The sequence below is a fragment of the Dama dama genome, chromosome 27, assembly GCF_033118175.1.
Source record: "Dama dama isolate Ldn47 chromosome 27, ASM3311817v1, whole genome shotgun sequence".
NCBI lineage: Eukaryota > Metazoa > Chordata > Mammalia > Artiodactyla > Cervidae > Dama > Dama dama.
Genome location: NC_083707.1, coordinates 38473772 through 38501069, shown reverse-complemented (window position 1 = coordinate 38501069; position 27298 = coordinate 38473772). Strand labels below are relative to the sequence as shown.

The following is a 27298-nucleotide window of genomic DNA, read 5'->3' as shown; positions in this document are numbered from 1 at the left end:
ACTTTCAAGCAACTGTCACCATCTGTCATGGGTTTCAAAATGTCATAGCACTGGGGACTTCTCTGGTGGTCCAATGGTTAAGCCTCCACACTTCCACTGCAGGGGACATAGGTTTAATCCCTAGACAAGGAACTAAGATTCCGCATATGTTAATTTGCTTCAGTTATGTCTGACTCTTTGCGACCCTATGGACTGCAACCTCCAAGGCTCCTCCATCCATGGCAACAATACTGGAGTGGGTTGCCATGCTCTCCTCCAGGGGATCATCGTTACCCAGGGACTGAACCTGAATCTCTGATGTCTCCTGTATTGGGAGGCGAGTTCTTTACCTCTGAATGCCACTTAGCAAAAAACAAACAACAAAAAAAAAGGTTACAGCATTGTATCCCCTAGCAACTTAATGCCTGAGTTTTATGTTTAATGGAAAATTACTAAGTTTTGAAATTGCAGTCAGAAGAATGATATGATGAAAAGAGCATAGAAATTTGAATGAGACAAACATGGCTTTCAGTTCTATGATTTACTAGCTATAAAATTTCGAGTACATTATTTAATAGCAGTAAGTCTCAATTTTATCATCTTTCCAATGTAATGAATAACAACACTGGGGTTTTGTATAATATTACATGAGAGAAAGTTTGTGTGGCAGGGATTATAAAATGGCTACCAGCAGGTCCTGAGGCTCATTGCTCCCCTACAGAGGCACTGAAGGGAGGAAATATCTTGTCCCAGATCCCAAGCCAAGGTCCAGAGGTGCTTGCTGATTGAACAGGCTGAGGCCACACACTCAGCCCTGAGAGAAGCCGCAGTGCTGGAGGACATGATAAGCCAGCTCTTCTGCTACTCCTGAAACACATGGACACGTGGAAGGAGCAAGGTTTCCCCCAAGCAAAACCACGGGGATGTGACAACAAAAATCAGAAGTAGCAAACCCCGGGCAGCAAAACCCTCAGATGTTCACTACAATCGAAATACAGGGTGGGCAATGAATAAAAATTCATTGTCCTCCCCTGTCCTCATATCATACCAGTATATACTGTATTGTAGTCACTTTCTTGCTATGGGATCACAAGGGTGTCTTCCCAGATCGTACCTGCTTTGACATCAACATCCCCTTGGTAGTATTTTCTGCCAACACCCGAAGAGCCGTGGCTCCCTCCCCTCCTTTGAGGGCTCGCAGGCCTTGCCCCTCCGTGCTTCTCCTGCAGACCCATTTCCCAGTGGCATGCACTTCGCACAGATCCATTCAACTCCAAAGGAACAGTTTTACCACCAAGAGGATTGATATGAACTATTGAATACAAGCCCAGTAGGTAAACAGAGGCACTAAAATGTAATACTCAATCCAACTTGATTTGTTTTAAAGCTGTTTTTACTCTTTTTCCTTCATCCATCCCCAGATTTGTCTGATCCACTTAAAACTTGTCAGCCCTTTTGAGACCAGACTGTGTTTTGTAAAATGTTTTTCGTGTATCTCCCTGGCACCTGCCCTGGTGCATGGTACCCTGTAGATACCTGTGAATGTTCACAGGTGAGACAGCTCTGTAGGGTAACAGTGAGTGAATTACCATCAAAGAGCACTATTACAAAGTTCTATTCAAGGGCATCTGTGTTGTTGTATGGCAGAAAGCAACACAACACTGTAGAAATTTTTTTTTAATTTTAAAAAGTAACTATAAAAAATGTTATTTGGAAAAAGATGTGGCAAAGGGTATTAACCCTATATGTGGAGTCTAAAAAGAAATGATAGAAATGAATTTACTTGCAAAACAGAAAAGAGACAGACTTAGAAAATGAACTTATAATTGCTGCAAGGGAAGGATGCGTGGAAGGGATAGTTGGGGAGTTTGGGATGGACATGTACACACTGCTGTATTTTTAATGGATAACCAACAGCACAGGGAACTCTGCTCAATGTCATGTGATAGCCTGTATGGGATAAGGAGTTTGGGGGAGAATGGATACATGTGTATGTATGGCTGAGTCCCTTTGCTGTCCACTTGAAACTATCACAACACTGTTAATCGGCTATTCCCCAATACAAAATAAAAAGTTTAAAAAAAAAAGAATTTTACCCAGGGGAAAAAAAAAGAGGTAGGTATTTACTCCTATCCTTAAAAGGTAATTTTTTAGGCAATCTGGAAGCAAATTAAGTTTTACACCAGCTTCGGGCTTCAAGGGGAGTTGGAAAGGGCGGTTGCCAGGGAAATCTGCTTGCAAAACACCAATCAGGCCTTGGGATCTACACATCGTGTAATTGTAATTTTCCTATTCTTGCTCTTTTTTTTTTTTTTTTTCCTGCTTTTGCTCTGAGAAGAGCAAGCTAAAAAGGCTACAGGGACATTTATGCCAAGTCGCATTTGTCAAGTTGAAAGCTGTGTGGAGCAGGAAGGCAGTTCTCCCAGCTGCAAAGAAGATGCAAAGGAGCAGAGTGAGTAGGGAATCTGAGAGCTCACTAAAAGTGCTTAGAAGGCCAGTGCATCCCAGCCATTTCCGTACAGAGTACAGAGCAAGGCTAGACCCTGAAACTCAGGGCGAAGTCTTCTTACAAATGCTGAAAAGCTACCGGAGTGCTTGGAGGTCCCCATAGCACTCTTGGGAGTGTGGCCGTCCTGCAGGTGTTCTGATTCCCCGAAAACTGTCCATGTATTTCAAGTAAAAATTGATAACAATCATTGGTAAGGGCAACACAAAATGGTGAAGAAGCAACGCTGCTTTATCTCATAATTATGTTCCATATTTATTATTTTATTATTATTTTAAAACTTTTATCTGTGCTAGCCAGTTAGGGATTAGATAATATGTATGCTTATTTTTTCAAGATTTTTTTCTTGATGTGGACCATTTTTTGAAGTCTTAATTGAATTTTTTTACAATATAGCTTGTTTTATCTTTTGGCCACAAGGCATGTGGGATCTTAGTTCCCAGTGCAGGGATCAAACCTCCTCCCCAGTCACTGAAAGGTGAAGTCCCAACCACTGGACCACCAGGGAAGTCCCTGTATGCTTATTTTAATAGTGACTTTTTTTTTTTTTTTTTTTTGGTACATTTTTGAAAAGTACAGAGTGTGGGAGCATGAACTCCATTTTTTTAAGTTTTTCTGTTCACGCACTCAATCAACATGCCTTCCTCAGAGGCGGGGTGATACACGCAAAGCCCTGGCATCAGAGAGAAGCAGATTCCTATTTGTGATGATGACCTTGGGCAGGTCAGTCCAGCTTTTTGAGTCTCAGTTTTGCAGCAGTAAAGTGGAAATGGGAGCGTCTGTTTCACAGGACAGCTAGAGGGATTAAAATAGAGTCACAAGGTATCCCCTCCAGCCCTTTGAGATTACTCTAGAAATGCAAGGTTATTCCATAAATATCAGGTCCTCAGCTCTCCTTTCCTCAGTACAGGCTCTTCTCATGTATATCTTTCCTCACCAGGCTCAGGAAAGGTCAAACAGGTTGACCCCCCCCCCTCAGCCGTAGCCACATACCCTTATTTACCTCTTTACTTTAATTGAAATACTCAATTGTTGAAGAAATCAACAACCGCTAAAGGGTAGCCTTGCAAAGATAAGCCTATTATTGACACCCACCATTTTAATCACAGCTCTTCCTTGCTATATCGTCTTTATTTCTACCTAATGAACCAAATGCCAGAGTTATCTATTCCAGCTTCTTTGGTCCCTAATGAAATAGAAACCTGCTTTAAATTCACCTCTGTCTTAGGTTTATGTGTTTTCCCTCCCCAAATCTCTACAGTCCAGAACTGCTCACAGAATGGCCCCAGTCTCCCCTGGTATATTTCAGGATACATGCTCCATTTCAGCTGTCCCGGCTTTCTAAGTGTCTGCATTCCTTTTGTGGCTCTCAGATTTCCCCAAATCTCACGCATTTCCATCACCCCAAACCGCACCATCCAACCTCCCATCCTGAGATAATCCACTCTCGAGGAGTCACTTGCACATGGCTTCATCTCCCAGCCCATCGTCTTCCAGCCCATCGCTGGCACAGAATGTCTGACTCTGTCTACATTGAGTTAGACTCTATGACAGCAGCTTAGCCAAACCCCATGCACATTGGAAGGGCCTATTAAAGTAAGCCTTTCCATGTCTACAACAGTATTTCTTATAGCTTTAATTTCAAGGCATGTAAGTCTTTGTTTATGAATTTTCCTCCAGAGAGAGTTTAAAACTCTCAGAAGTTGTTGTCTTATCTGAAATGTGTTCTTTAGATGATCATAAAATGACAACTGGGGGCCTTCCAGGTGGCTCAGTGGTAAAGAATTGCAGGAGATGTGGGTTCGGTCCCTGGGTGAGGAAGATCCCCCGGAGGAGGAAATGGCAACCCCTCCAGTATTCTTGCCTGGAAAATCCCATGGACAGAGGAGCCTGGTGGGCTGCAGTCCATGGGGTCACAAAGAGTCGGACACGACTGAAGCACACAGGCACACAGAATGACAATTGTTCGTCCAAAAACAGCCAAGATCTAAACATAGAGGGAAAAAAAATCTCTGGACTGTGTACAGCAGACCCCTGCTTGGGCACGGTGTCTCTCTGAGCGAACTGCAACCCCTCTGGACTTCAGTTTCTTTATTTCATAAGCTGAGATTATAATACTTACTTATGCTCCTTATCCTTCAAGGCAGTTGTAATGGTCATGAGACTGTGTAAACTTACGTTTTTTTTGCAAAAGCATGACATAAATGAATGCTAATTGTTATTAATTTGATCACTAAGAAATATGAATATTGCATCCTATCATCACTATCCCAGAATACACCCATTCTTATTCTTATTTTTGTACATATTCTTTAAAGGGCTGTTGGATTGCTTTCTGAGCTCCATATTTTTTCACATTTTAGCATCTTTGATATTGGAATGTATCATGTAATCTACAGAGTGTCAGAGTTTAATTGGTGGTATTTCTTTCTTTCTTAGTGATACAAAAAATATCGAGGAGCTTGCACTGGTATCTTGGATTCAGTAAACCTGGGCATTTGGAGCTTAGGGGCAAGTGGAAGAAGGGTAAAAGTGGAAGTACCTTGTCTATTCAGAATGGAGATTCTATTAACCAAGGCGGGATAAGATAACTGCTCCCCCCCACCCAAAAAAAAAATCAGCCAAGAGTTTGAGACATTCAGAAAGAAGAAATTACCTTGAATGATACCACTTTAAAGGTCCCTTTAAAGTGAGAGGAGATTTTTTTAAGGACCCCCAGGTTATTATACTTTAGTTCACAGGTCTCCTGGAACTAATATGACACTATTTCAACTGAGTTTTGGGAAGGCTAAAATAAAAAAATTGGCAGTATCACAGAAATAGTCCACTTCCAAAGATCTTAGAAGAGAGATAAATACATTTCTGAGATGGTAGGCCAATTTAGGAGAGAGAATTTTTACTATAGGACATATATATATAACACAATGATATATTTTATAATTTTCATACATATTAGATTTTTAAAATAATTTTCTCTTGTTGCATTACGAGGGCCCATGATTCAGTGCCCATGACACTATTTCAACTACGAAAGCATCTTTATTCTGTACTTAGAGGATGACAGCAGCTAGGTATGGTCATTCCTTATCAGAGATAGGTCTTCTGTCCTCCTGAACCATGACATATGGTTTAAGGTATAGTCTGGCTATCTCTGGACTTCCCTGGTGGCTCAGACGGTAAAGCGTCTGTCTGCAATGTTGGAGACCCAGGTTCGACCCCTGGGTCGGGAAGATCCCCTGGAGAAGGAAATGGCAACCCACTCCAGTATTCTTGCCTGGAAAATCCCATGGACAAGGAACCTGGTGGGCTACAGTCCATGGGGTCACAAAGAGTCGGACATGATGGAAGCAACTTAGCATGCATGCATGCAACATTTATTGCGATTTCTTTTAACATTTGCATCTAACTGCCCCACCGAGCTCCTGCAGGCAATCAGGACGTCTGGCTTGCCTGTCATCAACAAGTGTCCAGGCCACTCCTCTGTCTGCTCCAGCTTCCCTTTGTTATTAATACAAAGACTTCCATTTTGTAAACCACAAGGACCAGTAATAGGAAGACCTTCTCAGACAGCTGCAAGGTTAATTTTTTTTCTGTGGATTTACCTGAAGCTTTTCTCTCTGTGCAAGTGATGCAGAAGGACACAGCAGCCTTGACTAGATCACAATGTAGCTGCAGCACCTGATACTTCATGCTCTGGGCCCAGGGACAAACTAGCCTGCTTTCTTTGAAAATACTGTAACCAACCACTGCCTCTCTTTTGCTTCTGAGTTTAAGAGACTCATAATAAAAACAGTGGCTCAACAGTAGCAATTTTACTGGCCCTGATTGTTCAGCAACAGTATTTCTCTTCTCCAAAGTCTTGATGTTCAGATTTCCTTACATTTTTCCTGGAGCCAGTTTCTGTATTAGTTTACATGTATTGTAATAATTGTAAAATTGTAATAACTTACTGTAGGTTTTCTCTCAGTGTATGAATAATGTATTGATTTTTAAAATCCATTCCTTGCAGATCACTTCCATAAACTTCTTTAGGTACTCTCATTTGAAAAATATGTTTAATTGAAACATATACACATTAAATACTTCCCAGCTGGTTTTCTTAGCAACAATTGTAGCCTGTTTCTAGTATAAGACCAAGTTTCTACCATAAACTAACTTTGGGGAAAAAAACCACCTAAAGAAAAATTTGCCATGTTTTGTTTTATAAGCAATATGAGCTAATAAGGTGTCACTGGTCTCTAACAAAGCTGTGCCTCAGTGCTGAGAAACTGCAAGTGTTGGCTGCATCCTCTGTGACCCTCAGCTGTACCAACTTAATTTATAAAATGTAATTACTGAGCCAATAATGAGGTGCTGAATATGATCATATCTCTGCAGTGACTCACCTGCCAATGGAAGGAAAACAAGACTGTTCTCAACATTTATAATTTCCCTAAGAAGCCTTCCTGTTGCCATGGTAATGTTGATGCTTTTTAGCTCAAAAAGCAAGAACTCTACATTGTTACTACCATAATTGATAAATGGCAAATGGATCAGGCATGATGGATGATGTCATGGGACTATCGTTGTTCAGTTCTGTAGGTACCATGAGATCAGAGACAGAAAGACAGCATCAGATATGGTCTCGGCAAGACATAGGAGCTGTTGGGCTGGAACTCTTCCCCTTTGTAGCTGAGATTTTTGGGCAAGTTACCGAACCTCACTTTCCTCATTTGTAAAATGGGGATAATAATAATAATACTCTTAGTTGTATGGAACAAATGAGTTAACACTTATAAAGCATTTAGAACAGAACCTGCACACAGGACGCATCATTTGAGTTAGTTAAAATAAGCTGCATAGTGAAGCTTAACCAAATTTCGCTGGTAGTTTTCAGCATTAGAACCTACAAATCACTGTTTTCAGGTCCAGGAATAGTAGCATCTCTTCAGTCTGATGTTTCTAGATATTGCAAGCTTTCAAAATAGTTAAATGTATGAGTTAAGGAAGAATAGTGCTTTTTTTTCAGTGGAATGTCTATTCTCAGTTCCTAGAAACTATGACTTAGAAATCTATGTCTACTCTGTACATGTGTATCATTGTAGACAATTTTATTAACACATTGTAGACAATTTTATTAATTTTAATAACACAAAATTATTAAAACAATTTTATTAGATTTAAAATTCATGTTATTAATCATAAATTTTAAATTAAGTAAACTCTGATCTTTGAATTAAACCAAAAATGCTTTGAATTCCAGTGCTGCCATTTCTTAGCTGTGTGTTCTCGGGCAGATTTCTTAAGTCCTCTGAGCTTCTGCTTCTCATTTGAGAAATTAAAAAAAAATAGAGTTGTTGTGTTGATGAAATAAGATCCTATAAGCAAACTGCATAGCATACTTAAATGTTAATAATGAAACATGGCATTATTTAATGGATAATCAGTAAATATTGGGTTGGCCAATAAGTTCATTTGTTAAGATGTTACGGAAAACACCAGATGAACTTTTGGCCAATCCAGCAGTTAGCATGAAAATGTTAAATACTTTTTTACCTTCTCATTGCCAACGTGGCCACTTCTAGGAGACCTTCCTGGATCCTCCTTCTCCATCACCATTACATAACTCCTGTTTCCAGTGTCTCCTTAGCTCATACTCCATTTACGGGACCACAGCTGAGGCTTGGTAACACCTTGACTTGGAACTGTTCCCAACCTTTTGTCTGCTTTGTCTTCATATCTCCATTATCAGCATTTTGAGGGCAAGAGGCAGCCTCCTTGTTTTCTGGTCTCTTTTAATTAAGCCCTGTGCCCTGTTCTGTGCACAGTTCATAGGTTGGTCATTATATCTTAATGGATAAAAAGAGTAGCCATTGTTATGTATTTTTTTATTTAACAAATGGAGGAGGAATGAAATCCTAGTGTGGATCCACACTGAACTCTGCTGTGCTGTGCTTAGTCACTCCGTCGGGTCCGACTCTGTGATACCGTGGACTGTAGCCCGCCAGGCTCCTCTGCCCATGGAATTCTGCAGGCAAGAATACTGGAGTGGGTAGCCATTCCCTTCTCCAGGGGATCTGCCCGACCCAGGAATCAAGCACGAGTCTCCTGCATTACAGATGGATTCTTTTACCCATCTGATCCACTAGGGAAACCCTAAGAACTAAAAATAAGGTCAGAAACAAGCCTTTCTGTCATAGGATGGTGCCCTGATGAACTCAAGGGAAATGATTGCTTTGGGTGAGCCAAAAAGTTCATTCGGTTTTAAGTAAAAATAAAAAGACATATTTTTCATTTTCACCCAGAACTTTATTGAACAACATGTTCACTAACTGAAGAAACTCTTCTGGCCAACCCAATAGAAAGACAAATGAGTCATGTACTGAGAGCATTATCTTGTGGGTTCCTCACAATTAGGGACTTGGAGCAGGATCCAACAAAACAAGAGGAAAAGAACAGCTAAGTAGTGGCTCAATCGGGTAAGTAGGGTAACCAGAAAGCCAGAAGGTGAAAAACTCTTTAAGACATGGTATGTGTTTGGGTACATGGCGGGGTGTGTGTGTAGAGGCCAAGAAAAATTAAAATTAAGAAAATGCCACTAGTTTTCATGAGGAGGTCATTGGAAACCTTCAAAGAGTGTGTCAAGCAACCTATAGAGGCTAAATCCAAATTAAGAGGATTCAGAAAGAATCGGTGGTTGGGAAGTGAACATAGCTGGTGTAGACCAGTGGTTTGGGAGGAAGCAAGATTGGATACAAGATGCTAAAGATGGAAGACGCAGGAAAGATGTCAACAAAACAGAAACATTCTTGAATTTCCAATGACAATTGAAAACAAATCATTGCAAAGCTCAAATAAAACCGCTCTCTAGTGGCATCTGTATATGCCTATTACTTCCAGCATGAGAAAACTGAGAAGTATAAGTGAATCTGATGGTTCTAATTTTCCCTAGTACACAGGTTCTTTCAAAGATTGAGACATGGATTAGCATGTATTGAAAATATTTTCAGACTAAAAAATTATGGTAAAGTATTATTGTTGAAAGTTAATGTCTAAAGTTTTCAATAATTACTGGCATTACCCATATTCAGGGTCAGGAAAGAAGAAGATAAGCTATTTTTTAATATTTATGTGTATTTATTTATTTGGCTGCACTGGGTCTTAGTTGTGGCATGGAGGATCTGTAGCTGTGGCATGTGGGATTTAGTTCCCTGACCAGGGATCAAACCCAGGCCCCTACATTTGGGAGCAAGCAGTCTTAGCCACCGCACCACCAGGGAAGTCCCGAAGGTAGACTTTTATACAGAATGAACTCTCTGTTTTATATCTGCATAGGTCCCTCAGGATGAATGGACAGGGTACACCCCTCGAGGTAAAGATGATGAAATCCCCTGCCGAAGAATGCGGAGCGGCAGCTACATCAAGGCCATGGGAGATGAAGACAGCGGTGACTCGGACACCAGCCCCAAGCCTTCTCCCAAAGTGGCTGCGCGAAGGGAAAGCTATCTCAAGGCGACTCAGCCATCCCTCACAGAACTCACCACTCTCAAGTGAGTGTTTCCAATACTCTACTTCCCATACCCCACTTCCTGTTTTATCCCTTATGATCCGATCATACAGCTTCTAGAGTAAGTGTGGCAAACAACATCCCACAGGTGGAGCAGCATGATATATTGAAGAGTCTATTCGTTTTGACCTTGGGTCTGACATACATCCCAGTGCCTTCAAAGACATGGTATCCAGGTGTGTTTTGCATAGAGCATAAGATGAACCACCATCCTCCAGAAAGAGTGCAACAATCCAGAATGGCTTCTAAAGAGAATTAGGAGTTCTCATCAATGAGGGTGTCTGTGTATTCCCACTCTTGGTTGTTTGTTTAGCCATCAAATCTGCAGGGCAATGCTTCCTTAAAAAACTCTTGAATTTTTCAGATGACTGAGTGATAAAATAGTGTAGATCAGTGGTCCCTAGTGGTTTGTCTGTATTGTTTAAAGTCAATGCTGAGTTCCTTCTGAGGCCACTGGGAGAATCAAATGAGAGATACTGAAAGCACTTGGTAAACTGTTGTTCACAATTACTTACCTTGTAAAAAAGGCTTGGAAACAAATGAATATATTCCTAGTGATCAGGATGGATGATCAAATATACTTCCTATTCATTGGTTCCTCTGGGCTCACAGATAAGTTTGAAAGCATGTGAAGCAGTTAACACGATCACTGAGAAGAACACTTCTCCAGTTCTGAAGGGAATAGTTAGTGCTGGTTTGTTACAGCCACTCCCCTCCTCCCCACAGAACTAGAAAGAACGGGATTCCCCAGATGAACAGAGGGAAATACATTCATGTTGAGAGTGGATGACAGTACAAGGCATGGCTTCATTGGTATTTTTAACCTGCCAGACCGAGTTCCCAGACTCCAGGTGGGCTAGCGATGCTCAGTGGAATTGAGAAGGAACAGGGAGCTTTCAGAGAACCATGGCTTCAGAGGCAAGGCTTGAAGGGGTAGGGTGAAGAGTCTGAGCCAGCACAGATGCAGCCAAAGGGTGGGGGGGTGGTGGACAGGTGTGAGATGACAATTCAACTCAACAACTACAGGTAAAGCTACTCCGGGAAGCTACTGATCAAGGTGCTGTAGCATATAGGGATTGTGTAATGGTGAGGTAGCATTGCTTGCATCTCCTTGGGGTTGTGACAATACTCCCAAGTGCTTCACAATCATCTTTATTTTATATTTGGTCATGCTGCATGGCATGTGGGATCTTAATTTCCCAACCAGGAATGGAACCCATGCCTCCTGTAGTGCATGTCCAGAGCTTGAGCACCACCAGGGAAGTCCCGACAATCATGTTTAGCTAACATTTGAACCCCCTTGGGCATGGTGTACAGAGAAAATAGGAAAGTGTGTGAGAAGGTTGTAACAACCTTGAGAAAGGTTTCAACAGAGTGCTGCCAGAGTTCTTGAGAAGAAATAACAGCCAACAGGGAGAGGTTAAATTTGAGAGGAAGACTGAAAATAATGGAAACTTTCTTCTACTCTTCTCCACCTTTAGATTGTAAGTTCTATCCTACTGGAAATCCTGACTACTGATATATCCCAATGCTTAGCACATAGGAGGTGGCCAGCAATCATAATAATGATGTAATAACTAATGAATATGAATGGACTTCCCAGGTGGCGCTAGTGGTAAAGAATCCACCTGCCAATGCAGGAGACAAGAGAGACACGAATTTGATCAGTGGGTTGGGAAGATCTCCTGGAGTAGGAAATGACACCCCACTGCAGTATTCTTGCCTGGAAAATCCCATGGACAGAGGAGCCTGGTGGGCTACAGTCCATGGGGCCACAATGAGTTAGACATGACTGAACAACTGAGTGTGTGCATGCACACACACACACACACACACACACACAGAGCTAACATGAAAGGGGGCACTGATCATTGCGAGGTACTCTTCTAAGTGTTTCACATACACTATCTTTTCACATACACATACACAGTTACTCTTGAGGTAGGATATATAACCATCCATGTAAAGCTGACAACAAAATTGAGACACAGAACAGTTAAATAACTTTCCCACAGTAGCCCTTCTAGAAGTGACAGAGCTACGGTTTTGAACCCAGATCATCTCCCCTCAGAGCCTGTGCTCTTGAGCAACATGCCGTCCTAAGTCTTTTTTGAAAGAACAGATGAAAAACGAGATGGCATTCCTGGGGTATATCGTGGGGAATGGCTTCGAGGTACCATTATTTTTACTGTTCACTATGTACACGCAGCTCTCCTTTTCTCGGTACGTGGCAACGTTGCACTTCTCTGCCTCTTTGAAATCAGTGTGGTCATGTACGTGGCTTTAGCGATGAAATTTGAACAGAAGTGTTGTGTATCACTTCCAGGAAGTGCGGCCCTACTCCCTGGGTCCACTTTTCTGATTTGAGGACCATGGGAACACCGATTGAGATATACCTTCTGTCTTTCTGGGTATCTGAGTGAATGCAATGAACAGAGCCTCCTGCCAGCTCATGATATGGACACAAGAAACATGTCCAAGAAATTAAGTTGTGAGCAAGAAATAAACTTGGGTGATTTGCAGCTGTTTATCAACAGAGCCAAACTTGTCCTATCCTAACTTATACATAAATTGATACTAGGAATGGAGTACTCATGTAACAACAAAATAAACTAAAACATATGACTGATTATAGGATTTGGTAGCAGAAAGCAAGGTAATTATCAGAGGCTGGTACATACTGATCCATGTTATGCAGTGGTGAGTCATTTGGTAAATTGTTGTCTAGAACATGGACGGTAGATGAGGTAACAAATGAACTCTAACTCTAGGGAAAGTAGTTGCAAAACACTGTTAACAGAATGCGTCGGTTGCTCTTGGCAGCCTTCAACACCGTGTTCTGTGATTTGAAATAGACTCGGAAAAGAATTGGTTACAATACAAGTAGTAATGAAAGGGAATAAGAAGAGTCTAGACATTTGTGGACTTGTGTGACTGGAAGAAGCAATTTATCTCAATCCAGTTTGTAAAAGGTAAATCTGAGAAAGCACTTGAATGAAGAAGATAGGATGAAAACTATCCCGTGTGGCAATGTTCAAATCAAGAACATGGCCCCAGACTTCCCTGGTGGTCGAGTGGTTAAGAATCCGCCTGCCAATGCAAGGGACATGGGTCCAGGAAGATTCCACATTCCCTGGCACAACTAAGCCTGTGCACCACTGATCCCGAGTTCTTGAGCCCATGATCCATAAGAGAAGCCACTGCAATGAGAAGCCCACACATTGCATTTATTTAGAGAGTAACCCCCATGAACCACAACTCAAGAAAGCCCAGGTGCAGTGACGAAGACCCAGTCCAATGACAAGTAGATAAATAAATATTTTTTAAGTTAAAAATCAAAAAGGACATGACTCCCTGCTCCATTCTTCATGCTTTGAGTGGAATCGGATGATTTAGAATGAAGATGCAATTAAGTAAATATTTTTAACTAGATTAAAATGCTTCAGAGAAGAGCAGTGGATAGGTTGGTAAGCTGAGAGTACATGAGATAGAGAGGCATGAGGGTAGGAAGGCAAACAAATAAGACAGAGATGGTCATGGCATCTCCAAGGGGTCTACGAGTATGATGCCTGCTACATGGAACTCACTGGAGCCAGTAGGTAAGAAGTTGACTGTGTGGCTTCCCTAGTAGTTCAGTGGCAAAGAATCCACCTGTAGGTGCAGGAGACAGAGTTTCTACCCCTGATATGGGAGGATCCCACATGCCACGAAGTAACTAGGCCTGTGCACCACAACTAGTGAACCTACATGCGCAACTACTGAAGCCTGTGCCCGGCAGCAAGAGAAGCCACCGCAATGAGAAGCCGCACACCACATCTAGAGAGTAGCCCCCACTAGCTGCAGCTAGGGAAAAAAAAAAAGCCCATGCAGCAACAAAGACCCAGAACAGCCAAAAAATAAATACAAATAAATTTTTGTATTGGCTCCAAGGAGCCAATATTTCCTAATGTGTACTTTGGATATTTTGGATGTGGTCATACAGGACAACAGAAATGGAGAACTCTCCCACGGAGCTAAACAACATGGACAAGGACCAGGGAAGTTGTTCCAGGGAGCAGAACCCAGGCTCCACCCCAGGACTCACATCAGCCAGAAAGAAAGTCAAAGTTGCTCAGTCATGTCCGACTCTGTGACCCCATGGACTATACAGTCCATGGAATTCTCCAGGCCAGAATACTCAAGTGGGTAGCCATTCCCTTCTCCAGGGGATCTTCCCAACCTACGGATCAAATCCGGGTCTCCCACATTGCAGGCAAATTCTTTACCAGCTGAGCCATGAGGGAAGCTCAAGAATACTGGAATGTGTAGCCTATCCCTTCTCCAGGGGATCTTCCCAACCCAAGATTCAAACCGGGGTGTGCTGCATTGAAGGCAGATTCTTTACCAACTGAGCTTTCAGGAAACATCAAACAATGCCTACTTAACTCTGAATCTCCTCAATCCTTTGGTCATTCAGTCCTTCCTCTTTTCACCCCAGGCCAAGCATGAGTCAAGATATTCTCACGGCCCTTCCTGTTTCAGCTGCACTTCCTGCTTGCATTTCCAGGTCAGAACCCACTTCACTGCAGCCTCTGGCATCTCCCTCAATCTGCTCTGCATTCTCCCAGTGTGCTTTGAGTGGCTCCTCTTCCTAGGCACCCAGTTGGTTTTCCTTTTCTCCTCCATTTGGACCCACTGTCGTATCTTTTGCTCACCTCAGCAGTCTTGGTGAGTCCATTATTTCAAGCAGCTCTTTATTCTTTCTGCTTTCAACTCTGGGCCTCACATCTTCGCTCTGACAGCTAGTTGCTGTGCAACCATGGACGAGTTATTGAATCTTCCTAAGACAGAGATTCCTCATTTGTGAAGTGGGGACAGCCTCATGTATAGAGTTACAGTGATAAAACAAAGCTAATGTGAGCCCTGAGTACTTGATCGGGCACTTAGAACCTAATTAAAACTGAAATCTCTCTCCTGTGTTTTAAACTTTCCATTCCTTCTCTCTAAAAAGCATCTAAATTCCCTTTCATTCCTTCAGCTCCCTCAAAGATACATAGTTCTTTCCTCTCTGAGGCTGTGATCATTGCAGGGACAGTGCAGGATCCAAACAGCCTTTTATAAAGAGCAATTCTATAGCAAGAGACGAGGACAGGGTACGGACTACAAGAGTCACACGCCCATCTCATTTGGAGGAGGGTATTCACACCCCAAATACAAACCTATTTTTTTTTAAACTGGGCGTGATGACAGGGGCTAAATATAATAGACAATTTCTTGTACTAGTTTTGTCTATATTTTTAGATGCTCATTGATGTTTATTGTAGCAGTATTGTAATAGTGAAAAGTTGGAAACAACTTAAATACATACCAGCAGGAGAAGGGATAAATAACTGTGGCAGATTCATAAAATGCGTTATCAAAGGGTGCCAGCGGTGGTGCTGGTGGTAAAGAACCTGCCTGCCAGTGCAGGAGATGTAACAGACCCGTGTTCGATCCCTGGGTTGGGAAGATCCCCTGACGAAGGAAATGGCAACCCTCTCCAGTATTCTTGCCTGGGAAATCCCATGGACAGAGGAGCCTGGAGGGCTACAGTCCATAGGATCACAAAGAACCAGACACAACTGAAGCAACTTAGCACGCACGTATACCAATATGGGTAAATACCAAATGCAGAATGAAAGACATACACTTTTTAAAAGTTAAAAGCACACAAAATAATACTAGGTACTATTTGTCTTTTAACCGAGCTTTGTTTCTTTTCTTGAAGAAGGTTGGAAAGTATTTAAATAATTTGTCTATGACTAAATGAATGAGTTTCTCTGTTTTAAACTTTCTCCACTTCTTACTTTTTAGGGAGTTGCAGGTAGTTGATAGGATAAAAGACAAAAGAAGACAGTGTCATGGTCAGGGAGAGATGGGAAAGTATCCTGAGTTTGTCGATGAGGATGTAAACGCACAAGTTTGTAGCGTTAGGTCATACTAGGCTGTTCACCCTCCCGTTGGAAGGAGCATGTGCTGTTACATGTTAGTTACTGAGGGACTGGAGAGGGATGTCATTTTGTCATTTGGGCAAAATAGACAGCAAAGGAAAACAGAGGCATTTCCCTCCACTTAGGACTAAGAAGGGAAGATGTACATGGCTACGTTCTTCAATGTGGTTCACATTCACAGGTAAAAAAAAATCGTCCCACTCCCCTCTTCGTGGCCTGTGCCCCTCCTTTTTCTGGGAAGAGGAGGAACACGAGGAGCTGCAGGTGGGCAGGAGGGCATGTGGAATGTGAAGACACAGCTGAGGACACAGTCTGGCTAGAGGGGGGCAAAGAGAGAAAGGAAACTTCTACAAAAGAGAAGCCAAACAAGAGACTCCAGCGAGAGGCCACAGGCTGGGGTTCCTGATGCAGAATGGATTTAAGTTCCCAGAATTAAGGCTGTAGGAGAACAACCCCTTTGTCTCTTCTCATATTATTTTGTTTACCAGCACGACCTTCTTTTGTCTTTAAACCGTGAACTGCCAGAGCTTTGTGCTTCATCAGCGCTGAAAGCTTCCTTAAGACCAAGGAGATGAGGGACAGCACCTTGGGTGATGGTTTGCAGGGAGGGGGACCCCTTCCAGGGCCCGAAACTGGGCTCTTGTCTAACACTCGGAAATGAATTGTCCGAGGAGACACATGCTGACAAAGCAAGAGATTTTATTGGGAAAGGGCACCCGGGTGGAGAGCAGTAGGTAAGGGAACCCAGGAGAACTGCTCTGCGCGTGGCTCGCAGTCTTGGGTTTTATGGTGATGGGATTCGTTTCCGGGTAGTCTTTGGCCAATCATTCTAATTCAGAGTCTTTCCTGGCGGCGCACGCATCGCTCAGCCAAGATGGATGCTAGCAAGAGGGATTCTGGGAAGTGGATAGACACACGGTGTTTCCTTTTGACCTTTCCCGAACTCTTCCGGTTGGTGGTGGCTTATTAGTTCCGTATTCCTTATCAGGATCTCCTGTCATAAAACAACTCATGCAAATGGTTACTATGGTGCCTGGCCAGGGTGGGCAGTTTCAATCAGTGTGCTTCCCCTAACAATGGCAGTCACTGAGAAGTGTGGCTGAAGCTCAGTTGAGGAGGCTTCTGAGGCCCAGAACCCTGTACTTATCTGGAGGGGAGCTGGGATCCTTTGGATCCATCTTCTGCAATGCAGGAGACCCAGGTTCGATCCCTGGGTCAGAAAGATCCCCTGGAGAAGGGACTGCAACCCACTCCAGTATTCTTGCCTGGAGAATTCTATGGACAGAAGAACCTGGTGGGCTATAGTCCGTGGGGTCGCAGAGTCGGACACGACTGAGCAACTAACACTAACACAACTGGGATCCATTAACGCTGGGATCCGCTAATGCTATTTGCAAGGGCCTGGGGTGGGTCTGAGAGGGAGCCATCTAAGTGGACCATCCAAGTTAAGAGCACGAGACTCTCATTTAATTTGGGGGTGGGGATGGGGCTCAGAGACATGAAACCATTGCCAAAAGCCACAGAGCTATTTATATTTTTTTTAAGTTTCAGGATTAGAAAAAGAATGATGATTTCAAGGACTAACCATCCTGAAAATGGAAACATCTGCCCTCAAGGCATTTAGAATTGAAAATAAATCTTCCTGAAGTCTTTTGTTACTTTATCAATATTGCAGGAAGCTCTGGCTGGTCCTTTCCTGAGCCAGTCAAGCACAGACACCTGGGGCCCTTCTCACTGATTTTGGAAGAGTTTCAAAGTCTATAACATTAGAGACTGATTATTTTTCCAGGAGAAAATTTTTCTTAGTGCTTGGATGAAGGGATAAAGAACTACGAAGAGATTTTAAAGTGTTATTTGCTGAGGATTAATGGACATTAATTTGAATTTAACTTGAGAATCTTCTAAATGACAGCTCACTTACCAGTATTTTTTTAATGTTCTTCTTACAGTCTATTGAATAAAAGTCCAAGTTGGGATTTGGACATGGCTTTGACTAATCATGGAGCAGACAGTTGTCTCCTTTCCAGAATAAATAGCATATTCTAGCCAATCCAAGTAAAAGACTTAAATCCTTCATCAGAGCCAAGCTGAGGTGACCTGCTTTGAGGGAACTCAGGCCTCCAAACCTCTGTCCTCCTTGCCTGAGAACTTACTCTTAAACATTCAGAAGACCTTTTCGAAAATACTAATGTTCTTGGGTGATGTGTTATTTCAAATCATTGTTAGTTAATAATGAAGAACATTGCAGCATCGACACATATACGCTACCATGTGTAAAACAGAGAGCTAGTGGGAAATTGCTCTATAACACAGGGAGCCCAGCCTGGTGCTCTGGGGTGACCTAGAGGGGTGGGGTAGGGGGAGGGGACGAAGGCACAAAAGGGAGGAGACACACGTATAACTATGCCCGCTTTACGTTGCCGTGCTGCAGAAACCAACACAACGTTGTAAAGCAATTTTCCTCCAATTAAAAAATAAATATAAAAAATAGTGAAGAAAGAAGGACACTCTAGCAGCAAGGGGAAGGGATGTTTTACGATCTGTGGGAGAAGAGAAGGGAGTGAGAGAGGTGATGGTCCCCAGGGTGTAGCAGCGAAATTAAAGAGTGAGGAGAGAGACTGCTCCAGGAGCTTTGCAGCCTGAAGATGAAGCTGATTGTCTCAGGACTCCTTCTGACTCCAGAACATTCCACTGACCTTAGGCCTTACCTATCGGAAGACACAATCACTGACATTAAGTAGCTGATGAAAACCAGCCTCAGAAATAAGCCGTCAAGATGCCTCTGGAAAACAGAAAATGGAAAGGAAGAAAGAAAAACCATGTACAAGAGTGTGGCAGTGCCTCCTTTCCAACATTCCTGAGAGAAGATGGGAGCTGAAAACCTCAAACAAAATGTTTGCCCCATCTCACTTGGCTAATTTTAGTTATCTTGGTTCATGTCTATGATTCATCCCTAAAGCTGTGAATTGCTGGGGAGGAAGGAGGGGTGGGGTGGGGGGAATGGACTTAAATGTCAAAGAAGTAGGAACAAAAATATAGTTTTCTTTTTTGGGGAACTAGAATTCCAGGATATGGGGATCTTTTTTTCTCATGAGGGATAGAATGCTTCAAACTTCTAGAAAAATAATGAGCTCCAGTCAAAACATCGTCAAGAAATAAAAGAGTAGATTATGGGTTGTATCATGTAGGAATGTTTGCTTTCCTAATGTACTCCCCTGTTTTTCTTTGTGCGCCTCTTTAAATCCCATTAAACTAGACATCGCTAAGACTCCTAAGTAGCTGAGCATGATGGAAGCTTAAGACATGGACTGTAAGAAGAAATGGAGCTCCAGGGGCGGACGAGGGAGGGATAATGGAAACAGACTCTGAGAAATAAGTCTGAGGGATGCAATGGTAGCACAGAGAAGAAGCTCCAATACTTTGGCCACCTGATACGAAGAGCCGACTCATTGGAAAAGACCGATCCTGGAGAAGATGAAGGCAAAAGGAGGAGGGAGCAGCAGAGGATGAGATGGTTAGATAGCATCACCGACTCAAAGGATGTGAATCTGAGCAAATTCGGGAGACGGCGGAAGACAGAGGAGCCTGGGGTGCTGCAGTCCGTGGGGTGGCAAAAAGTTGGGCAAGACTTAGTGACTGAACAACAACAAAAAATGACGGTGAACTGTTGTCTTGCCTGTTGAAGAATAGAGGGCGACAGAGATGGTTGCTCAAACTCCGTCCTTGGAAGAGAAAAACGTTTTTCAGTGTAGTGGGTGTCCCCTAGTAAATTGGGTACCATGTGGAATTTTCATAGGTTTGGAGGAAGAGAAGAGCAGTAACTGGTCTGATGCTCAGGTACCCTATCTTTCTACCATCAGTTTAGCCAGTCTTCCTGTGTTCACCTCTCTCTGCTCTTAAGACTTCTGAGCAGTAAAAAAAAAAAAAAAAAAATACATAGGATGAATTGAGAGAGTAGCGTTGACATATATACATTACCGTATGTAAAATACATAGCTGGTGGGAAGCTGCTATGTAGCACGGGAAGCTCAGCTCCATGCTCTGTGATGACCTAGAGGGGAAGGATGGGGAGGTGGAGGGAGGCTCAAGAGGGTGGAGATGTATGTATACATCAGCTGATTCATGCTGCTGTACAGCAGAAACCAACACAACATTGTAAAACAATTATCTTCCAGTTAAAAATGAATTTGGGAGGACAATGGATACATGTGTATGGGCGGCTGAGTCCCTTCGCTGTTCGCCTGAAACTATCACAACATTGCTTATCAGCGATGCATGGGTGGGCAGTCGCTTGCCCATGGGTGGGCAAGAACACAGTAATGAGCTAAGAGTTTAAAAGTAATTTTAATAAACGTGAAGGCTTAGGATCTCAAAACTCTTTGAGATGAATGCTCAGTCGCTTCAGTCATGTCCGACTCTCTGCGACCCCAGGCTTCCCTGTCCGTCACTATTTCCCAGAGTTTGTTCAAACTCATGTCCATTGAGTTGGTGATGCTATCCAACCATCTCATCCTCTGTCACCCCCTTCTCCTCCTACCCTCAGTCTTTCCCAGCATCAGGGTCTTTTCCAGTGAGTCAGCTCTTTGCATCAAGTGACCAAAGTATTGGAGCTTCAGTTTAAGCATTAGTCCTTCCAATGAATATTCACGGGTGATTTCTTTTAGGATTGACTAGTTAAATAAAAATACCAAAAATCAAAAGTCCACCAGGAGATGAGTGGGTCATTTCCCTTTTTATTGCTATTTTCTATTGTTTGTTGTGATGATAGCCTACACCACAACAAATGCCATGCCTACACACCTCTCCTTTCTGCTTAGGAATGATGGAAAGGTTTCCTTCTTGATTACAGTATTATAGAAAGAACACTTGGGACTTCCCTGACGGCCCAGTGGCTAAGACTCCACTCTCCCAATGCAGGGGACCCAGGTTTGATCCCTGGTCAGGGAACTAGATCCCACATGCGGCAACTAAAGATCCTGCATGCCACAATGAAGATCAAAGATACCTCACATCACAGTGTAGACCCAGTGCAGCCAAATAAATAAATAAATTTTTTTTAAATACTTGTAAAAATTCTAACAGCACCAAAGTGTGCTTGAATAGTATGTAAAAGTCTTCCTCCCCTCTCCAATCCCTGTTTTGCCCCTCGTTAGAGACCAGAATTGGAACCATTTCTTGTGTATCCTTACAGAAATGTTCTATGCATATCTTACACACACATCTACATTTTCTTTATGCATGCTATTCTACAATTTATTCTTTCCAATTAAAATTCTTAAACAGTATTTTACATAAAGGCAGGTAGATTAACTTTCCTTTTAAAATTCTTAACAACTGCAAAGTATCCCATTGTATGTGTGAACAATAATTTAGGTAACCTCTTCCCTCTTTAATGGGGAGTATTCTTTATGCAAAGCTATAGAAGGTAAAAAGGACTTGCTATAAGAAAAGAGCTATTTCTCTTTGGTTAAGGGATTCTAAATCGTGGGCAAGAACACAGTAATAAGCTAAGAGTTTAAAAGTAATTTTAACAAACGTGAAGGCTTAGGATCTCAAAGCTTTTGATCATTTGAAGAGAATGAAAAGGAAGCAAAAAGCATGATATAAAGTGAAATATGTCCCCAGCCACCAAAATCCAAAGCTTTACTCATAAAGTCTGCCTTTTCACTTCCCTGCATGCAGGACTGGGTTCTAAGACAATGCCACGCAGGGGCTGAAAACAACCAACCTACTACTGGAAAAACAATCCACTGGCCATTGTAAAAAGAAGTGGATTTTTTGGTTTGCAGTTTTTAACTGACAGTCATGATCTTTTGATCAACAGCTAGAAATTTCCAGCTTCTCGTTTCTGAATATACTGAGATCCATTGAACTGCTTAATTCAGTTCAGTTCAGTTGTTCAGTCATGTCCGACTCTTTGCGACCCCATGAACCACAGCATGCCAGGCCTCCCTGTCCATCACCAACTCCCGGAGTCCACCCAAACCTATGTTCATTGAGTCAGTGATACCATCCAATCATCTCATCCTCTGTCGTCCCCTTCTCCTCCTGCCCTCAATCTTTCCCAGCATCAGGGTCTTTTCAAATGAGTCAGCTCTTCGAATCAGGTGGCCAAAGTATTGGAGTTTCAGCTTCAACATCAGTCCTTCCAATGAACACCCAGGACTGATCTCCTTTAGGATAGACTGCTTAGAGAATAGGTTAAGATCCTCCCACTCCTCCGGCCCTGGCTATCTTGAAAAAACAGCTATCATCTTACGTGGAAGAAATTCTTAGTATTAGCAGGAGGGAGAAGTGATCTTTAGGGGAAAAAAATCTTACGTTGTTTTGTCTTGTTTTCCTAAAATAAGGTAAATCTATTAAGTTCCTGTGCTATTTAACCCCCGGACCTTCCCTGAGTTTGGTTAAGTAGTTGCACATAGCAACCACCCACACTGGAAGAAGCTGAGCTGAGCAGTGTGGAAAACAGCGTGGTGAGCCTCCATCCACCTTCTCTCATCCCTTCCTGTGTTCTGGAGGTGACTGCGTTAAATCTCAACTTCGTCAGAAGGAGTGTTTTGACTGTGGGAAACCTTTCTCAAGCGCAGTGGTTATGAGAGCTATTTCATTTTTATGCAGCTTTCACATTTGTAAAAGTTTGCCATCATAACTCATGTGATCTTTAAACAGCCCCTCTTTCTCTGCAAGAAAATCTACTCCACCTGTTACAGGTTAGGAGCAGAACTGGAGCTCAGGTCAGGTCTCCTTACTCTTCAGCCAGAATGTTCTTCAAGATACTAATTGCCAGTGCAGAATGGGTAAAGGACACAATTTCTTTTTAACTAAGATTTCTTAAAAATTTATTTTATCGAAGTATAGTTGATTTACAATGCTGTGTTAATTTCTGCTGTATAGCAGAATGGTTTGGCTATACATGTATGTTTTTTCATATTCTTTTCCATTATGGTTTAATCCCAGGATATTGAATATAGTTCCTTGTTCTGTAGAGTAGGACCTTGCTGTTTATCTGTTCCATATTTAATAGTTTGCATCTGCTAATTCCAAACTCTCAATCCATCCCTCTCCTGGCCCCCTTGGCAAGCACAAGTCTGTTCTCTTTATGTGAATCTGTTTCTTTTTTGTAAATCAGTTCATTTGGGTCATATTTTAGATTCCACATACAAGTGATATCATATGGTATTTGTCTTTCTTTTTCTGACTTACTTCGCTTAGTATGATAATCTCAGTCCATCCATGTTGCTGCAAATGGCATTATTCCATTCTTTTTTATGACTGAGTAATATTTCAGTGTGTGTGTGTTATTCACTCAGTTGTGTCTGACACTTTGAGACCCCATGAACTGTAGCCAGCCAGGTTCCTATGTCCATGGAATTCTCCAGGCAAGAATACTGAAGTGGGTTGCCATTTCCTTCTCCAGGGAATCTTCCCAACCCAGAGATTAAACCCACGTCTCTTGCATTGCAGGCAGATTCTTTCCGTTTGAGCCACACACACATACCCCTCGGTCCCATGTATATATATATATATATGTGTGTGTGTGTGTGTGTGTGTGTGTATCTATATATACACACATACATCCATACACGCCACATCTTTATCCATTCATCTGTCGATGGACATTTAGATTGTTTCCATGTCTTGGCTACTGAGTCTAGAGTCTTGCGTCTATAGAGTTCTAAGTGCTGTGCCTGTCTTAATCACAAATTAATTTCTCTGTCTACACTGGAACCCAGGATAGATGTCCAGCACACAGGACAGTGGGCAGCCTGAGGTTTCTGAGAAAAACCACCCAGTGGGAGGTGTTGATTCTCATTTCCTTAATCATGTTCACCCTTATCAAGCGATGCCATCTCCTCTCTCTCTGATAAACCAAGACCTATATAGTTTTGCTGACTCCACTGCTCAGCCTTTTAGCTTTGCTGGATCTCTCATACAATAAGACAATCAATTTTGTTGTGGGTTTGGGGTAGTACGGACCAGCAGAACATTTGTGTTTTATGTGAATGATTTGCACTCAACAACCCATGCAACTGTATGAAAACTGGTAAGAATAATAGAAAAAACATTTTTAATGAGCATCTAGCTTAGCCCCCATAAGAAAAGCCCTTTGTCTATTGCAAGGGATCTGGGGACCTCTTCCTGGCTTCTCATGACATCCAGAGACCCTGTTGTTATGAAACCCAGTAGGAGGCTCTGTGATCCTCCTGATCCTGGTCAGTTACAAATGTCCAGGGCATCAGGGTCAGGCCAATTTGAAAATAAGTGGCCAACTCATTTTCCCACCGAGGAAAGTTACTTTCTTCCATAACAATAAGTAAGTTTTCACTGGATCGTTCTATGATCTTGAAGATATTCTGTCTCCTGTAAAATACCAATTCCACTGCACAGGGATGCATACACGGGGCATCGCAGTGGGAGCTGAGGAGACAACAGCTTGCAGAAGTCAGCTGTGGGGGGAGAGGAAACCGGTGACGCACTTTGTCTCCACCATATGTTAATCAAATTAGCCAGATCCTGTGTTCAGAGAACTGGCAGAGCTCCGTCTGCTGCTGGGTGGCTTGGACAATGGCTCACAGCCACGCAGCCACCTTGATAACCGATGGAGTCCCTGCCAGCTTCTGCAGCCTACCCTGTGGGAGGCAGCTGGCCAAGCCAAGCCTTTGTGGCAGTGTGTGAGCCCACTGGTGCTTCAATCCCATTGTATAGTGTCAGCCTTTCCCGTCCCCCCAACCCTGCCCCAAAGTCCCCAAGTGGGACCGGCTCGCTCCACAGAGAGGAACCTTCTGTGTTCAGCATAATGTAAGCGCCAAACAGGGATGCTAGGTGGGTTATTCCCGGGTTGTCCTCAGGCTTCACTTCCCATTGCCCTAGTCAGGTTCAACTAGGAGTTAGGAGCAAGTAACACAGAGGATTCTGAAGTCAGAAAAAGAAAAAAAAAAAATGAACAGCTGCCTGTAATTGAGATGCACTTCAAATGTGTATCACAGTAATGCATGTTGGTGATTACACAGAGTCTTATTTATATATCAGGTCCCAGCTGACTAGCTTCCTGTCTTATTGCCTGGCCACGTTGTCGTGGTTAAGGAAGGATTAAAGAAGGAGGGGCCGCCAGATGGGGGTGTCAGGACAGGCGGTACTAACAGACCACCTGGGACCAGACCGGCTACACCTTACGCTTCAGAGGAGAAAGGGGGAGATGTGTACATTTAGATGCGAAACATGGACATGCAAGTGACAGCCTTGCTTGTTCAGTCATCCATCTATTCAACAGGTACTTAACACTCGCTGTGTACAGAGCATCTATTCCAGGAGCACCACAGTGAACAAGACAGACAGCACCTTCTGGAGAGCTTGCAATCCAGCAGAGGAGACAAAAATAAGCGGGATGGGTGAATGAAGAAGAGAGTATGACAGATTTGGATCAAGTGTCAGGAGGAGACCACGGGGCTTCAGATGGAGATCAAGTGCTGGGAAGGAAAACGTGAAGCCGGGGAAGGCGTCCATGGGCGAAGGCCTGAAGAAGGTGCAGGTGGGAGGCCTGCAGTGGTCAGAGGGGAGAGACCTCAGGTAGGGACCCGTCGGTGCAAAGTCCCTGAGGTCGCCTGGCCTGTCTGAGGCCCAGCCTGAGGGCCTGTGTGGCAGAGCAGGGTGGGCAAGGGGAGAGTGGTGGAGGAAGGGTCCTGGAGGGCGCAGAGGCAGATTGACTCTGGGCCTGCGGGCTGTGTGAGGACTCTGGACTTCACCGAGTGAGGTGGGAAGATATCAGAAAGCTTTCAGGTAAAGAAGTAGCATTGTAAGAGAACTGGTCAGGCTGCTTTTTTAGAGGAGAAAGTAAAAGGGGAACAGGATGGAGTCGGGGAGGACGCGGTGGCAGCATTCCCGGGGAGCAACTGTGTGGCCTGGCCGCGTGGCAGTGCTGGGGTGGGGGCTGAGCCCGGGGGTGTGTGCAGCATCAGATGTGGTTTGTGAAGGCAAGGGTTAGGCACGGGTTTGGGCTGGAGAAGGACTCGGGGGGGACTGTGAGAGGAGCAGTTTTGGGGAGAAAGGACAGAGGTCCTTTCTGCCTCTTTTAGTGTACAAAAACAGTCAGAAATCCAAAAAGAAGTTTCCGGGGCCTCCTTGTTAAAGGCCCTGTACCTTCACTGTGACTTTCTAACAATTGCTCTCCTGTCAAGACTTCTGGAATGTTTAGGCTCATTTCTTTCATATCAGGTAGATTTTAAACACTTTTTATTAGGCCAAGGATCGATTCTTTAAGTACTTTTTAAAGATCTTTTTGGTGTGGACCATTTTTTAAATCTTTATTGAATTTGCTACAGTATTACTTCTGTTTTATGTTTTTTGGTTTTTTTGACCGAGAGGTATGTAGGATCTTAGCTCTGAGACCAGGAATTGAACCCGCACCCCCTGCATTGGAAGGCGAAGTCTTAACCATTGGACTTAGGGACCAGGGAAGTCTCTAAGTATCTACTTACTTATTTAAGTCACATGCCCTTTTGAAGAGCCAATGTAAGCTATGAGCATGCTCCCCAAACAGGACTCCCACACACACACTGTATCTTGCTCACAGCCTCAGGAAATCCATGAGCCCGAGCCCACATGAAGTATGTTGAGGCACAGAGTAGGGGTGGTCCCCATAGGACGTTTCGATGGCATTTATTTCACAAAATTGCCCTTGTAACAAGAACAGTGCTGCAATCTTTAAAAATGTGAATTGGTAAATATTTAAGAAACAATCAATGCTGTAAGCATGTCTTCACAGAATCGATCCTCCTGCAAAATCAAGCCTGTGCATCACAGCTCCTTACTATCTTGCCAAGCATGGTTACCAACCCAAGGTTGAGCTTCTCTACAAGCCTGTCACTAAGTCACCATTCCTGCCAGAGAGAACCTGTTCTGTTTGGGGCTGCTAGAAATTATAACTAATAAGCCAAAACCTCTTCTTCTGGTTCCAGGCCCCAGAACATATGGCCATAGCATACAATTACCAAAATATCCAAGAATCCACCCATTTTTTTGCCATAACCTGCTTGACTGCAGGAGTGACACAGGCTTGAACTTCAACTACAGACGAGAAGGGACCAGAAAAGTGATGAGTGGATGGCGTGGAGCCTAGGGTGGCTGGCCTATAAGTGGACCCTCCTTCTGCCAGGGCATCTTGCCATCCAGGTCATGATGTCTGTTCCAACCCAGCTCCCCAGAAATGGTACCATAGGTAGAGTCTCCATGCTCTTCCTCAAAGGGAAGGAGAAGATGGGGCAGGTGATGTGAGGCTGGGAAAAAGGCAGAGTGAATGCA

General features: G+C 43.2%; 1 protein-coding gene across 2 annotated transcripts in view; it reads left to right on the top strand.

Annotated features, from left to right (window-relative positions):
• The window catches only part of DLGAP1 (DLG associated protein 1), a 754315-nt gene that overhangs the window by 528436 nt on the left and 198581 nt on the right, over positions 1-27298 (top strand). For both annotated transcript variants that reach the window (XM_061130894.1, XM_061130895.1), the window contains one exon: positions 9800-10014. In XM_061130894.1, the coding sequence (XP_060986877.1) occupies positions 9800-10014 (215 nt within the window). The remainder of the gene's footprint in view (positions 1-9799; positions 10015-27298) is intronic.